This window comes from Musa acuminata, chromosome BXJ3-6 (assembly GCF_036884655.1).
Source record: "Musa acuminata AAA Group cultivar baxijiao chromosome BXJ3-6, Cavendish_Baxijiao_AAA, whole genome shotgun sequence".
Taxonomy (NCBI): Eukaryota; Viridiplantae; Streptophyta; class Magnoliopsida; order Zingiberales; family Musaceae; genus Musa; species Musa acuminata.
In genome coordinates, this window is record NC_088354.1 from 35,270,520 (window position 1) to 35,284,852 (window position 14,333).

The 14,333-nt window shown below is 39.3% G+C and overlaps 3 protein-coding genes and 1 long non-coding RNA gene across 4 annotated transcripts; 2 read left to right on the top strand and 2 right to left on the bottom strand.

Moving 5' to 3' along the window:
- Positions 1–302: 302 nt before the first annotated feature.
- Positions 303–6,120, top strand: LOC135641040 (isocitrate dehydrogenase [NAD] regulatory subunit 1, mitochondrial-like). Its single transcript, XM_065156028.1, has 4 exons — positions 303–935; positions 3,843–4,082; positions 4,918–4,996; positions 5,664–6,120. Exons 1-4 carry the CDS (start codon positions 399–401, stop codon positions 5,936–5,938), a joined length of 1,131 nt encoding a protein of 376 aa, XP_065012100.1. The 5' UTR covers positions 303–398; the 3' UTR covers positions 5,939–6,120.
- LOC135641039 (GDSL esterase/lipase At3g26430-like) lies at positions 6,070–7,579 on the bottom strand. The gene is made up of 4 exons (XM_065156027.1): positions 7,275–7,579; positions 6,815–7,191; positions 6,476–6,746; positions 6,070–6,410 (listed from the first exon to the last, which is right to left on the bottom strand). The coding sequence occupies exons 1-4, from the start codon at positions 7,513–7,515 to the stop codon at positions 6,145–6,147; spliced, it is 1,155 nt and encodes a 384-aa protein (XP_065012099.1). The 5' UTR covers positions 7,516–7,579; the 3' UTR covers positions 6,070–6,144.
- Positions 7,416–12,743, top strand: LOC135641042 (uncharacterized). Its single transcript, XR_010497550.1, has 2 exons — positions 7,416–7,539; positions 12,113–12,743. It is a non-coding gene; the product is annotated as an uncharacterized LOC135641042 (long non-coding RNA).
- LOC135641041 (uncharacterized) lies at positions 8,536–13,929 on the bottom strand. Its single transcript, XM_065156029.1, has 14 exons — positions 13,855–13,929; positions 13,615–13,771; positions 13,270–13,527; positions 12,871–13,045; positions 12,612–12,673; positions 12,344–12,507; positions 12,157–12,254; positions 11,266–11,342; positions 11,062–11,196; positions 10,709–10,947; positions 10,473–10,629; positions 9,384–9,459; positions 9,260–9,307; positions 8,536–8,954 (listed from the first exon to the last, which is right to left on the bottom strand). The coding sequence occupies exons 1-14, from the start codon at positions 13,902–13,904 to the stop codon at positions 8,713–8,715; spliced, it is 1,938 nt and encodes a 645-aa protein (XP_065012101.1). The 5' UTR covers positions 13,905–13,929; the 3' UTR covers positions 8,536–8,712.
- Between the last annotated feature and the right edge of the window lie 404 nt (positions 13,930–14,333).

A 14,333-nucleotide genomic window follows, 5' to 3' on the forward strand; every position in this document is an offset into this window, starting at 1 on the left:
TGCTTTTGGTAACAATAACCATACCACCAATATCACACTTCTTTGAATGATATATTATATATGCATTAATTTGTGGTGAAAGAATGGAAACTACGAAGAGTGAGTGTTACGGTGTCGATACATTCATTTATTTGCAGGTTTTAGGGTTATATCTGGAGACACCCTAACAACTATAACGGTCATCATATCAGCGTTACGGCGATTAACCGATATGTCATAACGTTGACCGCTGACCGTTATTATATGGTGCGACTATTTCGTCGCCGTCAGATATCTGCCCACAGAACCCTTCACATTATAACGCAAATATTTAACACATATACAATCTCTCTGTGCATCGGTTGGTTCCTCTTCTTGAAACCCTAACGTCTCGGATCGGATAACCAAGATCCCTCACAATGGCGAGGCGAACCCCGCCGCTTCTCCGCCACCTCCTCCGTGGTGCCACTGACGGCGGAGCATCGCGGCCGCCGCTAGCCCATGCCGAGCCCCGGCGGTCCGTCACCTACATGCCCCGCCCCGGCGACGGCGCTCCGAGGCGCGTGACCTTGATCCCCGGCGACGGGATCGGGCCTCTCGTTACCGGCGCCGTGCAGCAGGTGATGGAGGCGATGCACGCGCCGATCTTGTTCGAGACGTACGAGGTCCACGGCGACATGACCGCGGTGCCGGCGGAGGTGATCGAGTCGATCCGGAGGAACAAGGTCTGTCTCAAGGGTGGCCTCAGGACGCCGTTGGGCGGAGGGGTTAGCTCCCTCAACATGCAGCTGAGGAAGGAGCTCGATCTCTACGCGTCGCTCGTCCATTGCTTCAACCTCCAGGGGTTGCCGACCAGGCATGAGAAAGTGGATATTGTGGTTATCAGGGAGAATACCGAGGGGGAGTACTCCGGTCTGGAGCACGAGGTCGTTCCTGGTGTCGTAGAGAGTCTCAAGGTACGTGGCTTTCCATCCTGCCAAGCTTTGGGTTTTAACTTTAATTGCGTTAGGTCTTTTGCGAATTTTTTAGATCTTCTGCCAACGATTAGAAATTCAAGATACATCTGGACTTGGAAAAGGTAAAATACCAAAGTCTTACAAGTATAATGTTAGGGGCTCATCTGATTTCATGATCAGAGTCCCCTTCTTCGAATCCTTTTTCATGGTCTGTCTAATTCAAGTACAAGAAATAGAATTGGAATAGACAAAATTCAAGACTCGCCACTGGTATGAAGTTATATTCATGTTTGTTTGCCTAAGAATCTCTTATTGTTGTGAAGTGTTTGGTCACAATTGATAAGAGAATGTGATTACCTGAAGAAATAAGGAAAATGACATTGATCTTCATAAAAGTAATTATTAGGTAATGACAAAGTGGAGGTGGTGGTCCTGGGGATGATGGCACGTAGGTGGCCAAGTGGGAGGAGCCAGAGTTGATGGAAAAGTTTACAATATGGTGGAGGTGAAGGATGAGGAGGTGAAGACTAGAGCTTGTCGGATTGTGGTGTGGCGATTGAGCAAAATGTGTGAACATGAAGTTGTTTCCTTTCATGCTCTTTATGCATGCTATAATTTTGTTTAATGAGTTGACATGGATGACCATAAACATTTTCAGCATACTCTTATGGCTGATTTTCTATCTGGTATATGACAATCAACCTAGCACACTCATGGCAGATTCCCAAAATAGTATATGGTGCTGATTTTAGTGATAAGATACTGATTTTATTTTCTGTAGTCATACTTTAAGTGACCTAGATATGGAATTAGTTGCTTGATGTTTAAATCAGTTTTAAATAATTTTTGGATGGGCTGGAAGTACGGAACATCATATGGTCAAGTGATAAATATATGATCAAGTCCTTGTTCTCAGCATGTGTCACGTGAGAAAGTAAAAAATATATGAACACCAGCCTTTACTTGTGCTCTGTCTCCCACTTTGTTATCTTCTTTTCTACAATTATTTGTAAAATATTAATATATTATGATTTCCTTGTTAACCATCTCTGCTATATATATTCCATCAACTTGCTACTTTCTGTAACCAATAAACAGAAACTTTTTGCTTTGAAATTTTGTTCCAACAACAAGTTTATAGGCAGACCCTAAACTCCCTATTGCACCTGGGACTGCATTAGTCTGCTATCAGATCTGTTGATCCCACAATGTTGTACTGCATCAACAATTGATTCAAAAAATTAAAAGATGGATCATTATGATAATAGTTGGACAAGAAAAGTGATAAAATTGTAGAGATTCTGGGAGAGCTTTTTGCAATTTGCATGGTATTAGAGACATGAAGATTGAAAGGCTGTTTTACAGTGACCAGATCAAGTCAATATCAGATCTGCTACGCTGAGAGATCATGCCATGTGAATAATCCAGGAGTAGATTGAAGAAAGTGTAGTAACTTGTTGATCAACTAAACATCAAAAAGCCAAAAAAGAGGCAGCAACAAATACAACATATTTGTTGATCCTTACACTGATAATAAGTGCAAAAAGAAGATTAAACTAATATTGATAGCAATTGACGTCAAAGTGAAAGAAGAGACCAAAACTTGACAAATTGTGTCCAGAAAATGACTTTTATTTGTTTCATGAGATAAAGATGCAATGGACCTTGTTAGAATCTTAAACATGGAGAGTTTTGAGTGCATAATTGTTGCAGGCAGCAAGTTGATGCAATTTAAAATTAATTAGGTTTAGGTTGGACCAAAGTTCTTGTTTGATTTTATTAAGTCCAGAGCCCTTTTTCTCCCTTTTTTTTTGGATAGTTTTGAGAATTTTTAATTTTTTTCTTTACAGCCAAAATGGATCTATGCATGCGTTTTTAACTTATTTTGAGTTTCTGTAGGAACCTGATTCACAAAGGAGTACTCAGTTGATAATCTCTCTTGGATCTGTTACAAAGAGCCTAAACATGTCTGCAAATCTTTGTAACAGCTATATTTTCAGATATAAGAATTAAAAATCCATTTGATAGATTCCAATCTTATTATGGAAACACAGTAAATAGAGCTGTTGGACTTTTATTGTTGGTAACACCTTCATATTCATTTAATCAATTCCAATCTTACTTGTTTATGAAGATTTTATTATGCCTTAAATCAGCTTAATTTGTCCCAACATAATGTTTATGTGATGATCCCTCTGTATGTTTGCTAACATGACAAAACCCAGACTTCCACCATAAGATAGATTGCTGAACAAAGATTTGAATGCTGTTGTTTGTCAGGTTAGTTGACTCTTTCTGCAGGATCTTTAGGCTGTATGTACAAAGGAAAACTTCTTTGCTCTCACGTTCCATGAAAAATGCTGGCAATAATTTGCATATATGGAATAAAAATCTTGTACCATTAATGTAGAGATGGTGCCTTGGTGATAGACTGGTCAAAGCTGTATCCTGTATGGTTGCACCTGTTGACCAAACTGGGCAGTCCATCTCATGCTGGTGAGCACTCTTAGGACAGCCGTAAGATTCATGAAAGACTGTCTTCTGTTTTGCTAGCTTCATTCCTTTCATTTTATATTCTGTAGTTATGCTTTATTATTTGATTGCTTTGTTTGCTCTAGTTTTTTTTTATGGTGTCTTTGCTTTGTACTACATCTGAAGTTATGGTTCCTACATACGCTAGTTTTGAACTCTTGGCTTTATTTATGGAGTCAGATCATTCTTCTATTTATCTGATATGGTCAGATGCCTTTTGTTGTTTAACTCTAAGAGAGCCACATAGCAAAGTTATTCTTCAATTAGAGATTTTTGTATACTGTTATTCTTGACTGAATACATCTTCTGCTATTTATTTGTGCAACTCTTTCTTGCTCTCTTCCTTATTCCTTATCCTCTCAACATCTTTGCTAGGTGATCACGAAGTTCTGCTCTGAGCGAATTGCTAAGTATGCTTTTGAGTATGCTTACCTTAACAACAGAAAGAAAGTCACAGCAGTGCACAAGGCCAACATTATGAAGCTTGCAGACGGTCTGTTCTTGGAATCATGTCGTGAGGTTGCAACAAAATATCCAGGGATAAAGTATAATGAGATCATTGTTGATAACTGCTGTATGCAACTTGTTTCAAAGCCTGAGCAGTTTGATGTTATGGTATGCCACTTCATTTTTTATTTACTTTTCAAGTGCAGCATTCTTTTTCTTTATGTTTTTTACTCTTTACAATTCTAATTACGTTGCTTATTCCAGTTTTGTGGTGTTTTCAAGTTCCATGCTCCAGTAGTAATTGGAATTTAAGCATGATTATTTTTAGTTCTATTCTTTAGTCGAAATTTTATGTTGAGAGAGCCTTTAAGTTAACTGTAGTTTTGGTAAGTGTTGATACAATAATTACACAAGTATTATTAGAATACTAGGACACAACATGGCATGGACACATCCATTGGCTGATGTAAATTCTTCCGACATACTGCTATAAGCTGATGAATGGATTATTTTGTGCAATTTCGACAACTTATGATCATAATAATATATGATCTATAAAAGGAAGCTATGGCTCATTCCAAAAGAATTACCAACAAAAATAGATACAAAATGATAAGGAGCTTATTCATTTCCATCACAAGACTGATTGATTTAAAAAGTTGAAAGTACATTAGCCATATGAAAGCCTTCCATTGATCATCTACCAATTTCTTGTATATGTATCATACGTTAGCCAATCCAGTAGTAAGTGTATGCTACTTTTACAGTGCTTCATGTAATCCATTAGCATATCAGTCATTTCATGCTAAAATGTGAATGCTTTAATTATCGGTTGAGGTGTGGGATCATCTAATTTAAGAGTATCATATAATTAATTTACTAAATGTGAAAAACTTGTATATCATGATTAAGATTTAAAATGAGTTGTACTTTTTCAAACACATTTAAGGTTACCCTTATATGAAATATCAGCACCATATTGAACTGGATTATCCATTTGCAGGTCACACCAAATCTTTATGGCAATCTGGTGGCAAACACAGCTGCAGGCATTGCTGGAGGCACTGGTGTCATGCCTGGAGGTTTGTTGATGATCCTTTAATGTCTAATGTGAAATTTGATTTTGCCCCCTTAATTCTCTGTTATGCAAAGTATTTTGAAAAAATTAGGAACAAATTTCCATTACAAAACGCTTACCCATGGAATTCGGCCCATCAATTGTGCAATGCACTCTAACCACTGGGATGTTTCAACAGAGACCTGTCATGCAAAGTAGTTGAAGTTCCATAATGGTCTTTTGCTCTTCTTACTGATGGACAGGACCCTCAGTGATCTAAGCTATCAACCTTTGTGGTTTGATTAATTCACAGATATTGAATATTATAGGTGCCAAGAACTTGGCATCAGAACCACCACTCTTGGGGTACCAACTGCTGCAGTCTGCAATTCTTAGCTTACATATGCTTATTCATGTCTTTTTTGTCTTATGTAATGGTGTGTCATACTTGCTTTGCCTAATCAGGCCACTCAAAATGGTTTGATGAGGCATGGAATTGTCACAGGCACTCCATCTATCTCATGCATTACCAGCATATAATAGTTGGTCCAGGCACCTTTGTAGATTCTACCAACCATTACATTAGCATCGTCACAAGTAAACTTGGTTTGTGATGGTCAGTCCTGCAATTTTTCTTAACGTTATGATATCGACTTATGAGATCATCCTTCTTTCCTTTTCTGGGATTTCAGGGAATGTTGGTCAGGATCATGCAGTGTTTGAGCAAGGTGCTTCGGCAGGCAACGTAGGTAATGAGAAAATAATGGAGCAGAGGAAGGCGAATCCGGTCGCGCTGCTTCTATCATCTGCTATGATGCTTCGGCATCTGCGGTTCCCGTCGTTTGCCGATCGACTAGAGACCGCTGTGAAACGTGTTATCGCCGAAGGCAAGTACAGGACTAAAGACCTGGGAGGTAGCAGCACAACTCAAGAAGTTGTCGATGCTGTCGTCGCAAAGCTGGACTAGGTGCCAGCTGGTTCTCATGGTAGTAATTTGTCATCTATTTGTTCTCATTTCCCTTATGCCCATATCATAATTCTTGAAGATTCCCACATGGAATCTGATGAACCTTAGCTTCGTGCAATAATTGCTGGATCTGTCCCACAATAAACCCATTCATTTGCATAAAGAAAATTGAGAGAGGTTAATTATTGTGTGTTCCTTATAGCAGCTCAAAGAGCCCTCTCTTTGCACGCCATTCTCAAAGGAGTATGTGGAACTGAGAACTTCCCTTCTGCTATTTGATCGAACACCCATCTGTTTGCCGCCTCCGTGTAGTGAACTCCATCCCAAATGATCCTCTTCGATGGATCCTTGCATGATTTCCCAATCACAACCTCGGTACCGTTCACCGTGATCGTCGACCCGCAGCCATTATTCGCGTTGTAGTTGTACTTGCCGCCATGGCCGCAGCAAGCAACAAGCGGCAGCTCAAACCCTGCAAGTTCCCAAGTCAGTAGCATGCACCGCCCACCCGATCGAGCTCTGCTGCGTTCTTCTTACCGTGCTTGGTCGCGTGGCTTATGAGCTCATACTTGACGGAGTATACATCTACGAAGGTGAAGACGGCAAGCGGGAGATCCTCCCGCAGCTGGGCGACGGCCTCCTCGAGCTTCGTGTTGAAGAGCTGCGCGACCTCGTTGAAGGGCGACCCGCAGCCGAAACGATCGACCTCGGGTGCCCTAAGGAGGAGGCGGTCCAAAACGTAAGCGAGACAACCGAAAGGTCCCGTGTTGTGCACCCAGAAGAACCTTCCTCCCCCCCAGTAGATACTCTGCAACAAGAGCTCATCAATGGTGATCATAGATAGAGAGCAACATCGAAGTGTACTTCTCCGACTACCTTTACAGCCATGCTGAACTTGTCGACGATATCTGGGATGGATGCCTTGACCTCTTCCGATGTCATGTTGCTGAAGTAGCCTGCTGTGAGATCGTTTTGCCCAATGTCGAAGGTGTACAGAGCTCGAGAGAAGTATTCCTTCTTGGGCAGTTGATCCTTGAACAGTCCTTGATCGAGAAATGACTGAGACCGAGACTTGAACTGAGAGAACTGCCAGGTCTGCACGTCCAAGGAGAAAGGGCTGAAGCCAGATTGGAACAAGGTCGTGTTCTGTGGCCTTATCGTCGACCCCGCCGTCGCAAAGTTTGCTCCGTGGGAGAAGTTGGTCCCGATCGAATCGAGATACGCGTTGAGACGAGGAAGCCCCAAGCTGTTTGCTGAAATGCCAAGCAAGAAGAAACCGGTACGTACTCGTCCATTGGCAAGACTCGACAGGGCGAAAAAACTAAGGGATACGAACCGATGAAGTCGATGATGACGCGGCCATCGCAGTACCTCCCCGCCGGCTTCCGGAAGAACGTCTCGCCGTTGGGCGGCGGGGCCTGGCCGAAGGCGGCGGACAGCCCTCCGGTGTCGGAATTAGAGTCGCCGAAGTTGAAGATGGCCGGGAAGGCGCAAGGAGCAGATGCCGCTGCGAGCTGGAGCAGCAGCGAGCTGATGAGGATTGACGCGATGGGAGGTAGCACCTGAGGAAAAGCCATGGCGCACAAACACACACGGTGCAGGTAAGGCAGAAAGAGATGAACACCATAATATAGATGGGCAAGTCGATATCCATGCATACGTAATCCATAGGATAAAACTACCACAACATAATCTTGCGGAGCAGATAAGGGAAAATGAAACCAATCTCTTCCATTTGTTTACCTATGACAAAGTTGATAGAGAGAGAAAATATAGATGGATTACTAGATAAGATCTTATAGAATCCATAAATAGAAATGAAAATAAAAATCCAATCTTTCTCCATTTGCCATGTTTGTGATCACAAGTCTGATCTTTTTATTTATGAGAACTTGTTTGCTTGTTCAATGAAGAAGATTCGGATCATGTGTGTCGTCATTTTCTTCTTTTCTCCTTGGATATTGTGGAAAGAAGATTCGTTCATTCCTTTCCGAGATATAAATCCAACAAAAGCCATAAAGGATCAAATGGTTGATAAGAAGTGTGATGAAAGAGCTTTCAGTCCACACTTCTTTTCATCTACTTCTATACTTTTTTTTTTCTCTTTCGAGAGGAATCAATCCATGACATGATGCGATGGTCTTCTTGTTCTGATTTCTTTTCTAAGAGAAATATTTTACATGACATGATGTGATGGTCTTCTTGTTCTATCTAAGAGAAATGTTTTACTAGTAATGTCTGTTAAAAATAAATTGCTTCCTTCATGGCATTTTCTTGGATATGAAAGAAAAATTATAGCTGCTTTCTCTATCATCTCTTAATATATGTTTGTACCATTTCAGAACTTAGCACCACCATGTCTCTGTTCATCCTTGTGTTATTTATTGCTCAAGATGCCATCACACATCCTCTAGGCCTGGAATCATGTTGTTGCTTCAAGTGACAATGACCTTTCCACATCCATGTCAATGGAATCATGTCCATGAAATGCTCACTTGAACTCATGGTGATGACAACAAGAAGTTTGATTGAACAATGGAGACCCGCAAGCTAGTAAAACAATAGAACAGCATTCGTGGTTTGATGATCATGCCATATCTTTATAGCTGAAATTAATTACCAGAAGAAATCTGCAGCTGGAATTTCATTCTAAATTCAACTACCAGTGAAAAGAAACTTGTACTGTTCCACACTCAACATGAGAATTTATGTTACTGATTAGTCTGAAGAACTCTGACCACTAGGAAAAGATGCTTCATGATAAATTGGGCAGACTACACTTTGGAGAACTGGAATTGATCTGTGCAGTCTAGGACAAACAGGGCGCATCCATGTCGTGTGACTGCCATCGATATCTGATTTACTTGACCAAACTTATGACCACTCCACACTTCAGTGCACTTACATGTAGCATTGCCTAGGAACTCGCCACCGAGAACCTTTCCGATGTCGGAAATCTTTGCAGAAATTACTGTTGTTTGAGAATTGAGGTTGAAGAAAGAGAGGTAAATCTCTCCTGCAAAAGTAAGAGGAATGATATCAGCAAGATAAGCAGCTCTCAAATTAATGGTATATATTTTCATCGTAAATTACAAGTTTAAAGGATCTATTTATTTGCAGGCTCTGAATGTAATCCATAGACTAGCATGCTAGCTAACACAAAATGGTTAACGGACTACAGAATACGATATCAGAGCAACACTTTCCAACGCAATACCAAATGCAGGAAGTTTTCTTCCACTTGGTCAGAAAGTGAGCATCAAGGAAAAAATCTCATTATAAAGAGGAAGTTCTTTTAGAACATATTAAAATTGCTACTACCTTTTCTTCCAGTTCCAATCCATGAGCGAATTCCTTCTGTAGAATTAACTGCATCAGAAATCTAGTTAGTTTCTGTCTCCTTTAGAACATATTGTAACATAGATGTAAACATCCCTATAAGTACCTGCTTCAGAATCCATTGTTGCACACAAAGCAGAGTAGCTATTTACAAGAGTTCCACTATCATTTAACGTCCACATCTGCAGATTGTGGTATAACTTAGTTAAGAAAAAGGAAGTAAAATAATTCACTGGACTTTAAACCTTCAAAGTGAAATTTAAAGGAATTGGCTCATGGTGAATAATTTTTCTGATAAATATTTGTAACAAGAAAAAAAAGTGGAGAGCAGAAATGTTTCTGTTAGACATAAAGTAAATCCATAGATATTAATATATGGGAGGCAATTTAGCGTAGATGAAATACCAAAGCTGGTAGTATAGACCTTGAAAGGAGGAAGGTTAGAATGCTACCAGATGTATGTCTATTCTCTAATTCACCCAACCCGATCCCCCAACCCAATCCACTTTTGGAATGTCCAGTACCAAAGTCACCAATGTGTTGGTCATATTTTCAAATTATGGAAAACTCTTTTTCTCTACCCTTTTCCATTATTATTGTTTAGTGTTGTATTCATCAGTCTTTGCGCAAAGTATATTAACCTTTGTCTGGTTTTATTCACCATTAACATTGTCTTAACATGCATGATATTTGTATTTTATCCCATTTATAGAGCCTATGATTGCACATAATGGGGGTACCAGAGGTCAAACATAAAATTAAGGCTATTCCTACAGCTTAAGATTTTAGCATAAATTTGTGAATCAACCAACCATCTTTTTATCAGTATTTAGATATTTAAAATTTTAAACCATGAATCACTAGCAAAATAAAAGAAGAAAAAAAACTATTTTTATATCATCCATTGCCATATTGTTGAAGAGTATATAGCAAAAGAAAAACACAGGACCTTATATAAAACAGATTCATTAAATAATTATATCATGTTTGTCATTTTGTTTTCAATTTCTTCATCTAGGCATAGAACAAATGATTTCAACACAAGTTACTCCTCCATGTCTATAATTGTTTTCTGATGCTTATAGTGTTAAATAACCATACATCAAACAATGAAAGGAAACACTATACTATTTTCTGTCTATTAAAAATAATAAAGGCCAATATTCATCAATTCAAAATGCAGTTGGCAATAAACCTGTGAATCATGCCACTTGCAACCAGATAAAGTGATTCTTCTTTTTCTCTGTTGCAATGTGTTCTTTACAGATGCCTCCAGGCAGGCACTTTGGTTTTGCATTGCCAGTAGTTGAAACATTCCTACATATTCCTGTTCATATTTAATCCCTTGATCCCTGTGGAAAAACAAATATTACATTTGAAACAACTTATATCATATAGTTTTTAACTATTTCTAAGTCTAGAAAAACTTACGGTATCAGATGAGGCATTCTTTTGTACAGGCAGTAAGATGGGTTCTGATTTTTACTGTCACCTTTCCGACATATCTGATTACTATCCATCTCAAACCACCCTTTTGCTCTTTCAGTCTTACAGCTAGTAAGACCTAATACCTTGTTATCAGGTCCATCGACAAGTTCTTGACTCATTGATCTCTTGTTAAGAGCATGATTTCTACTTTTGAGATCTTCCGTGGCAAAGACAAAGGGAAACTGGATTCAATTGATATCAGGATGTGAATCAGTAACTTAACAGGGATAGAGGATGATCAGGATCTCTCCTTGTGAAAAACAGTAGAAGCCTACAAGTTATATTAGGTAAAGTACCTCCTTATTGTTTGTGCTGAAAGAGTTTATCTCAAGAAGAGTAGGATTAGTGATGAGACTTAATGTAATCTCATCATTGTTTCTTAAATCTCCTCCAAACATTAGAGGGGATTTGGCCATAGACCAAAGAGTGACCTGCATGACAAAATTTCTGTAGTTTCAGTATACCCTTGATAATCTGAACAGCAAAAAGCAGCAAAGAACAGCTTGTGGTTTATGTTCCTGGGTTCTTTGTTCATCAACAGTAAGATTTGATTTCCTGTGAGGACCTTGGCGTACACCTGTTTTCCACAAATCCATTTCCTTTAGCTGTATAATATACTATGAATTATAGAAAAATGACAAAGAAATCTGAAAATATCATATCAGATATACTAAATCACACATTTAATCCTAGGTGAGGTTTAACACTAGAAACATAATTGCTAAAGAATGAGCATATCTTCTACTTCACAGTTTGAAGGAACTAATACAAAATTTTCATACATTTAATTTTTTTCCCCATCTAACATAAATCCCAATTATTGTGTCAACTTAAGCATGCTCAGGTTCGTAAATGATGCACCACATTTGCTAAATATTCTTGTGCTAGAAAATTCTTTAAAGTTATCCAAACTGTCATAATCCTAAACATTAAGATTTTCTTCAATATCCCATGTTATATTTAGTTGCACAAAGCTAGAACTTGTAATAAATTAAGGATGTCATATCCACAGATCCAAGCGTTGAACTATTAGAGACGTTTATATACCTAGCAAGTTTTGTGTAAATGCATGCATTTTAATATGCACATCCCAGATACCATGATGCATGCCACAAAAGCGTGCATGATATCATATGCACATTATGAACATGGATTGCAACCTAATGATGATCAAGATTATATGAAAGTAAAATTCAGAGAGGGGTTTTCTGCTGTAAAGCTAATTAATATCTTTTGCAAACATTACTATTAATGTTCGTGACTGTTCATACTATTCCAGTGTTGTTCCTGTGTGCAGTATAGACAACTACTTGAATCCTCGACTGAAACTATATGACAACATATCAGGTTTCAGCAGAATGGATCTTTTAAAGTTGAGAAGATGGCATTACCGGGATCAGTAAGCCACCCAAGCGGTAGCATATCCAAGTCAGGCCAGGACCTTCCATGTAATCCCTTGGCACCAATCAAATTGGCAGAAGAAAAATCCCTGGATGGTATCGACAAAGTTATTTTGCCAATAGTAGTTGAGAGAAACTCGGTGCAATCAGTAGGAGCACTAACCAGGGAGAATGCTACCTCGATATATCGAAATGAGATGCAACATCTGTCCATTTATCCCAATCATCTGCTGTTATTCTGTACATATCCACATAAGCACTGATGCTGCCAGCCATCGAGGGAGTCACATTCGTACCAGGAGAGATTGAGAACAGCACTGGTTGGTCGAGCTCTCGTAGAAGCTGCAGAAAGAACAGTTTAGCCAAGGTCAGAACAAGAATCCTTTACCTTCCAGTAGCAGATCATCACATTACAATTCCACTCTACAATACAGATTTTATGATACCTCGGACACTGTGATAATCTCTTTTGAGTCTAAATCATCTCCAAAAACACAGTCGAGTTTCACTGCAGTCACAATGCAGCATTATTTCTGAATGGAAAAGAGAATAAAATGTTCAGACCATATTATATATAATTCTGTGTTCCTCTCAGTATGATAAATCAAATTAGGATTCTATCTGGTGCATATCTCATAATGTAAACATGAGTAGCAAAGGAAAAAAACAGGGAAATAGTAGATGCAACCAGTCTTGTTAAATTACCAAAATCGACACCCCATTCGGCATACTGTTGATACAAAGATCTCAAGAAAGCTCTTCCGGCTCCAATATCGGTATCAACACTCATAAATCCATGTTGCATCCAAGCACAAGCCCTCTGTGTCATTCCTATATCTTTCGCGGTCCATGTTCGATTACCCTCACGATACACAGAGTTCTACCAAAAAAAATGATCTGCTACATCAATTAGCAACTGTTTACAAGAATGATTCTAGGGTTTCAGTATTCTCATAGCTACACTGCTACTGAGATAAGTTGTCGCAAATCTATGATCCAGTTCTTCAATTCAGTCAATCGTGGTCTCTACACTTCCAATTTTATAGAATACAAGAGAGATTAATCTAGCATGAACAATGCGCAATCTGAGAGGAAGAAGAATACCGATCGAACATCCAAGACGGGTGTGCTTGCATCAACTGCCTGCTTGCTTATTCCTCTCATCACATGAATCCCAAACATCAACCCCATTTCATGAACCTTTCGGGCGACCTCTGTGAACCCCTGCCCACCTTTAGATGACGGCCACCGACCAGGGTCGGGGAACGGCCGGCCCCATGGATCGATGCAGTCGTAGCCATAGGAATCTTCCGAGGCTCCATCCACGTTCTTCCGATACCACAGGAAATCCACCACAACATACTACGCCATTGCAAAGGCAAAGAAAGAAGAAAGATCACTACTTGCTTTCTCACAATTCATCCTGCAGTTGAATGCCACAAATCCGACCTCGTATCCGTATCGATGCAGATTCTTAGCCAGAATAGCAGCATTATCTAGGAACGCTTGTTCGTCGACGACCCACGAAAAGGAGTCATAGGAATTCCACCCTCTCGGTGGCGAGCTCGTGAGCTCCGATGATGACCCGCGAACTCCATACGATTCTCTGGAAGATTTGATGTTACATGGAAGTACGAAGATTTCGAGTTATCCTACGGACTCGAATGCAAAGAGGAAAACGAGAAGAACCTGCAGAAGAAGAGGATACGGAGGAGCAGAAGCACAGCAGATGCCCCCATTGATGATAAAGCAATTGCAATTGTGAGTAGCCCTCTACTAAATATGGGAAATTGCTTGAATACAGGTGATTGAGATTTATTTATTCTATAATCAATGTATATATATTTTAGAGTTTACCAATCCTATGTTTCTTTATCAACTTCGATTTACTCGTGTACGACATACATATGTCACTTCCGTAAAGTCTAAATTAATAACATATATAATTTAGGATTATCTATTTTAACGATTTTAACTATGGACCTCTTTAATCGTTTACTCATATTTAAAATAATTTTTATATTTTTAAAACATAATATATAAGTCTTCTTTCGTCAAACCTAAGTTAACAAATGACGAGATTAAGAGTTTTCATATGTCTCTCCCACACTAAGAGTTTTCCAAATCGCTATTGCTTAGCCGAGATTAAGAGTTTTCAGTCACTAACA

Excerpts from the sequence above, each read along its gene's own strand:
- LOC135641039 (XM_065156027.1), bottom strand. The coding sequence starts at position 7,515 with ATGGCTTTTCCTCAGGTGCTACCTCCCATCGCGTCAATCCTCATCAGC. Across the intron at positions 7,192-7,274 it reads CGTCATCATCGACTTCATCG|CAAACAGCTTGGGGCTTCCT; the intron begins GTTCGTATCCCT and ends TTGGCATTTCAG. Across the intron at positions 6,411-6,475 it reads AAGCCACGCGACCAAGCACG|GGTTTGAGCTGCCGCTTGTT; the intron begins GTAAGAAGAACG and ends GGGAACTTGCAG.
- LOC135641040 (XM_065156028.1), top strand. The coding sequence starts at position 399 with ATGGCGAGGCGAACCCCGCCGCTTCTCCGCCACCTCCTCCGTGGTGCC. Across the intron at positions 936-3,842 it reads GTGTCGTAGAGAGTCTCAAG|GTGATCACGAAGTTCTGCTC; the intron begins GTACGTGGCTTT and ends CATCTTTGCTAG. Across the intron at positions 4,083-4,917 it reads CTGAGCAGTTTGATGTTATG|GTCACACCAAATCTTTATGG; the intron begins GTATGCCACTTC and ends ATCCATTTGCAG.
- LOC135641041 (XM_065156029.1), bottom strand. The coding sequence starts at position 13,904 with ATGGGGGCATCTGCTGTGCTTCTGCTCCTCCGTATCCTCTTCTTCTGC. Across the intron at positions 11,197-11,265 it reads AGGAACATAAACCACAAGCT|GTCACTCTTTGGTCTATGGC; the intron begins GTTCTTTGCTGC and ends TTTGTCATGCAG. Across the intron at positions 9,460-10,472 it reads GCAAGTGGCATGATTCACAG|ATGTGGACGTTAAATGATAG; the intron begins GTTTATTGCCAA and ends CACAATCTGCAG.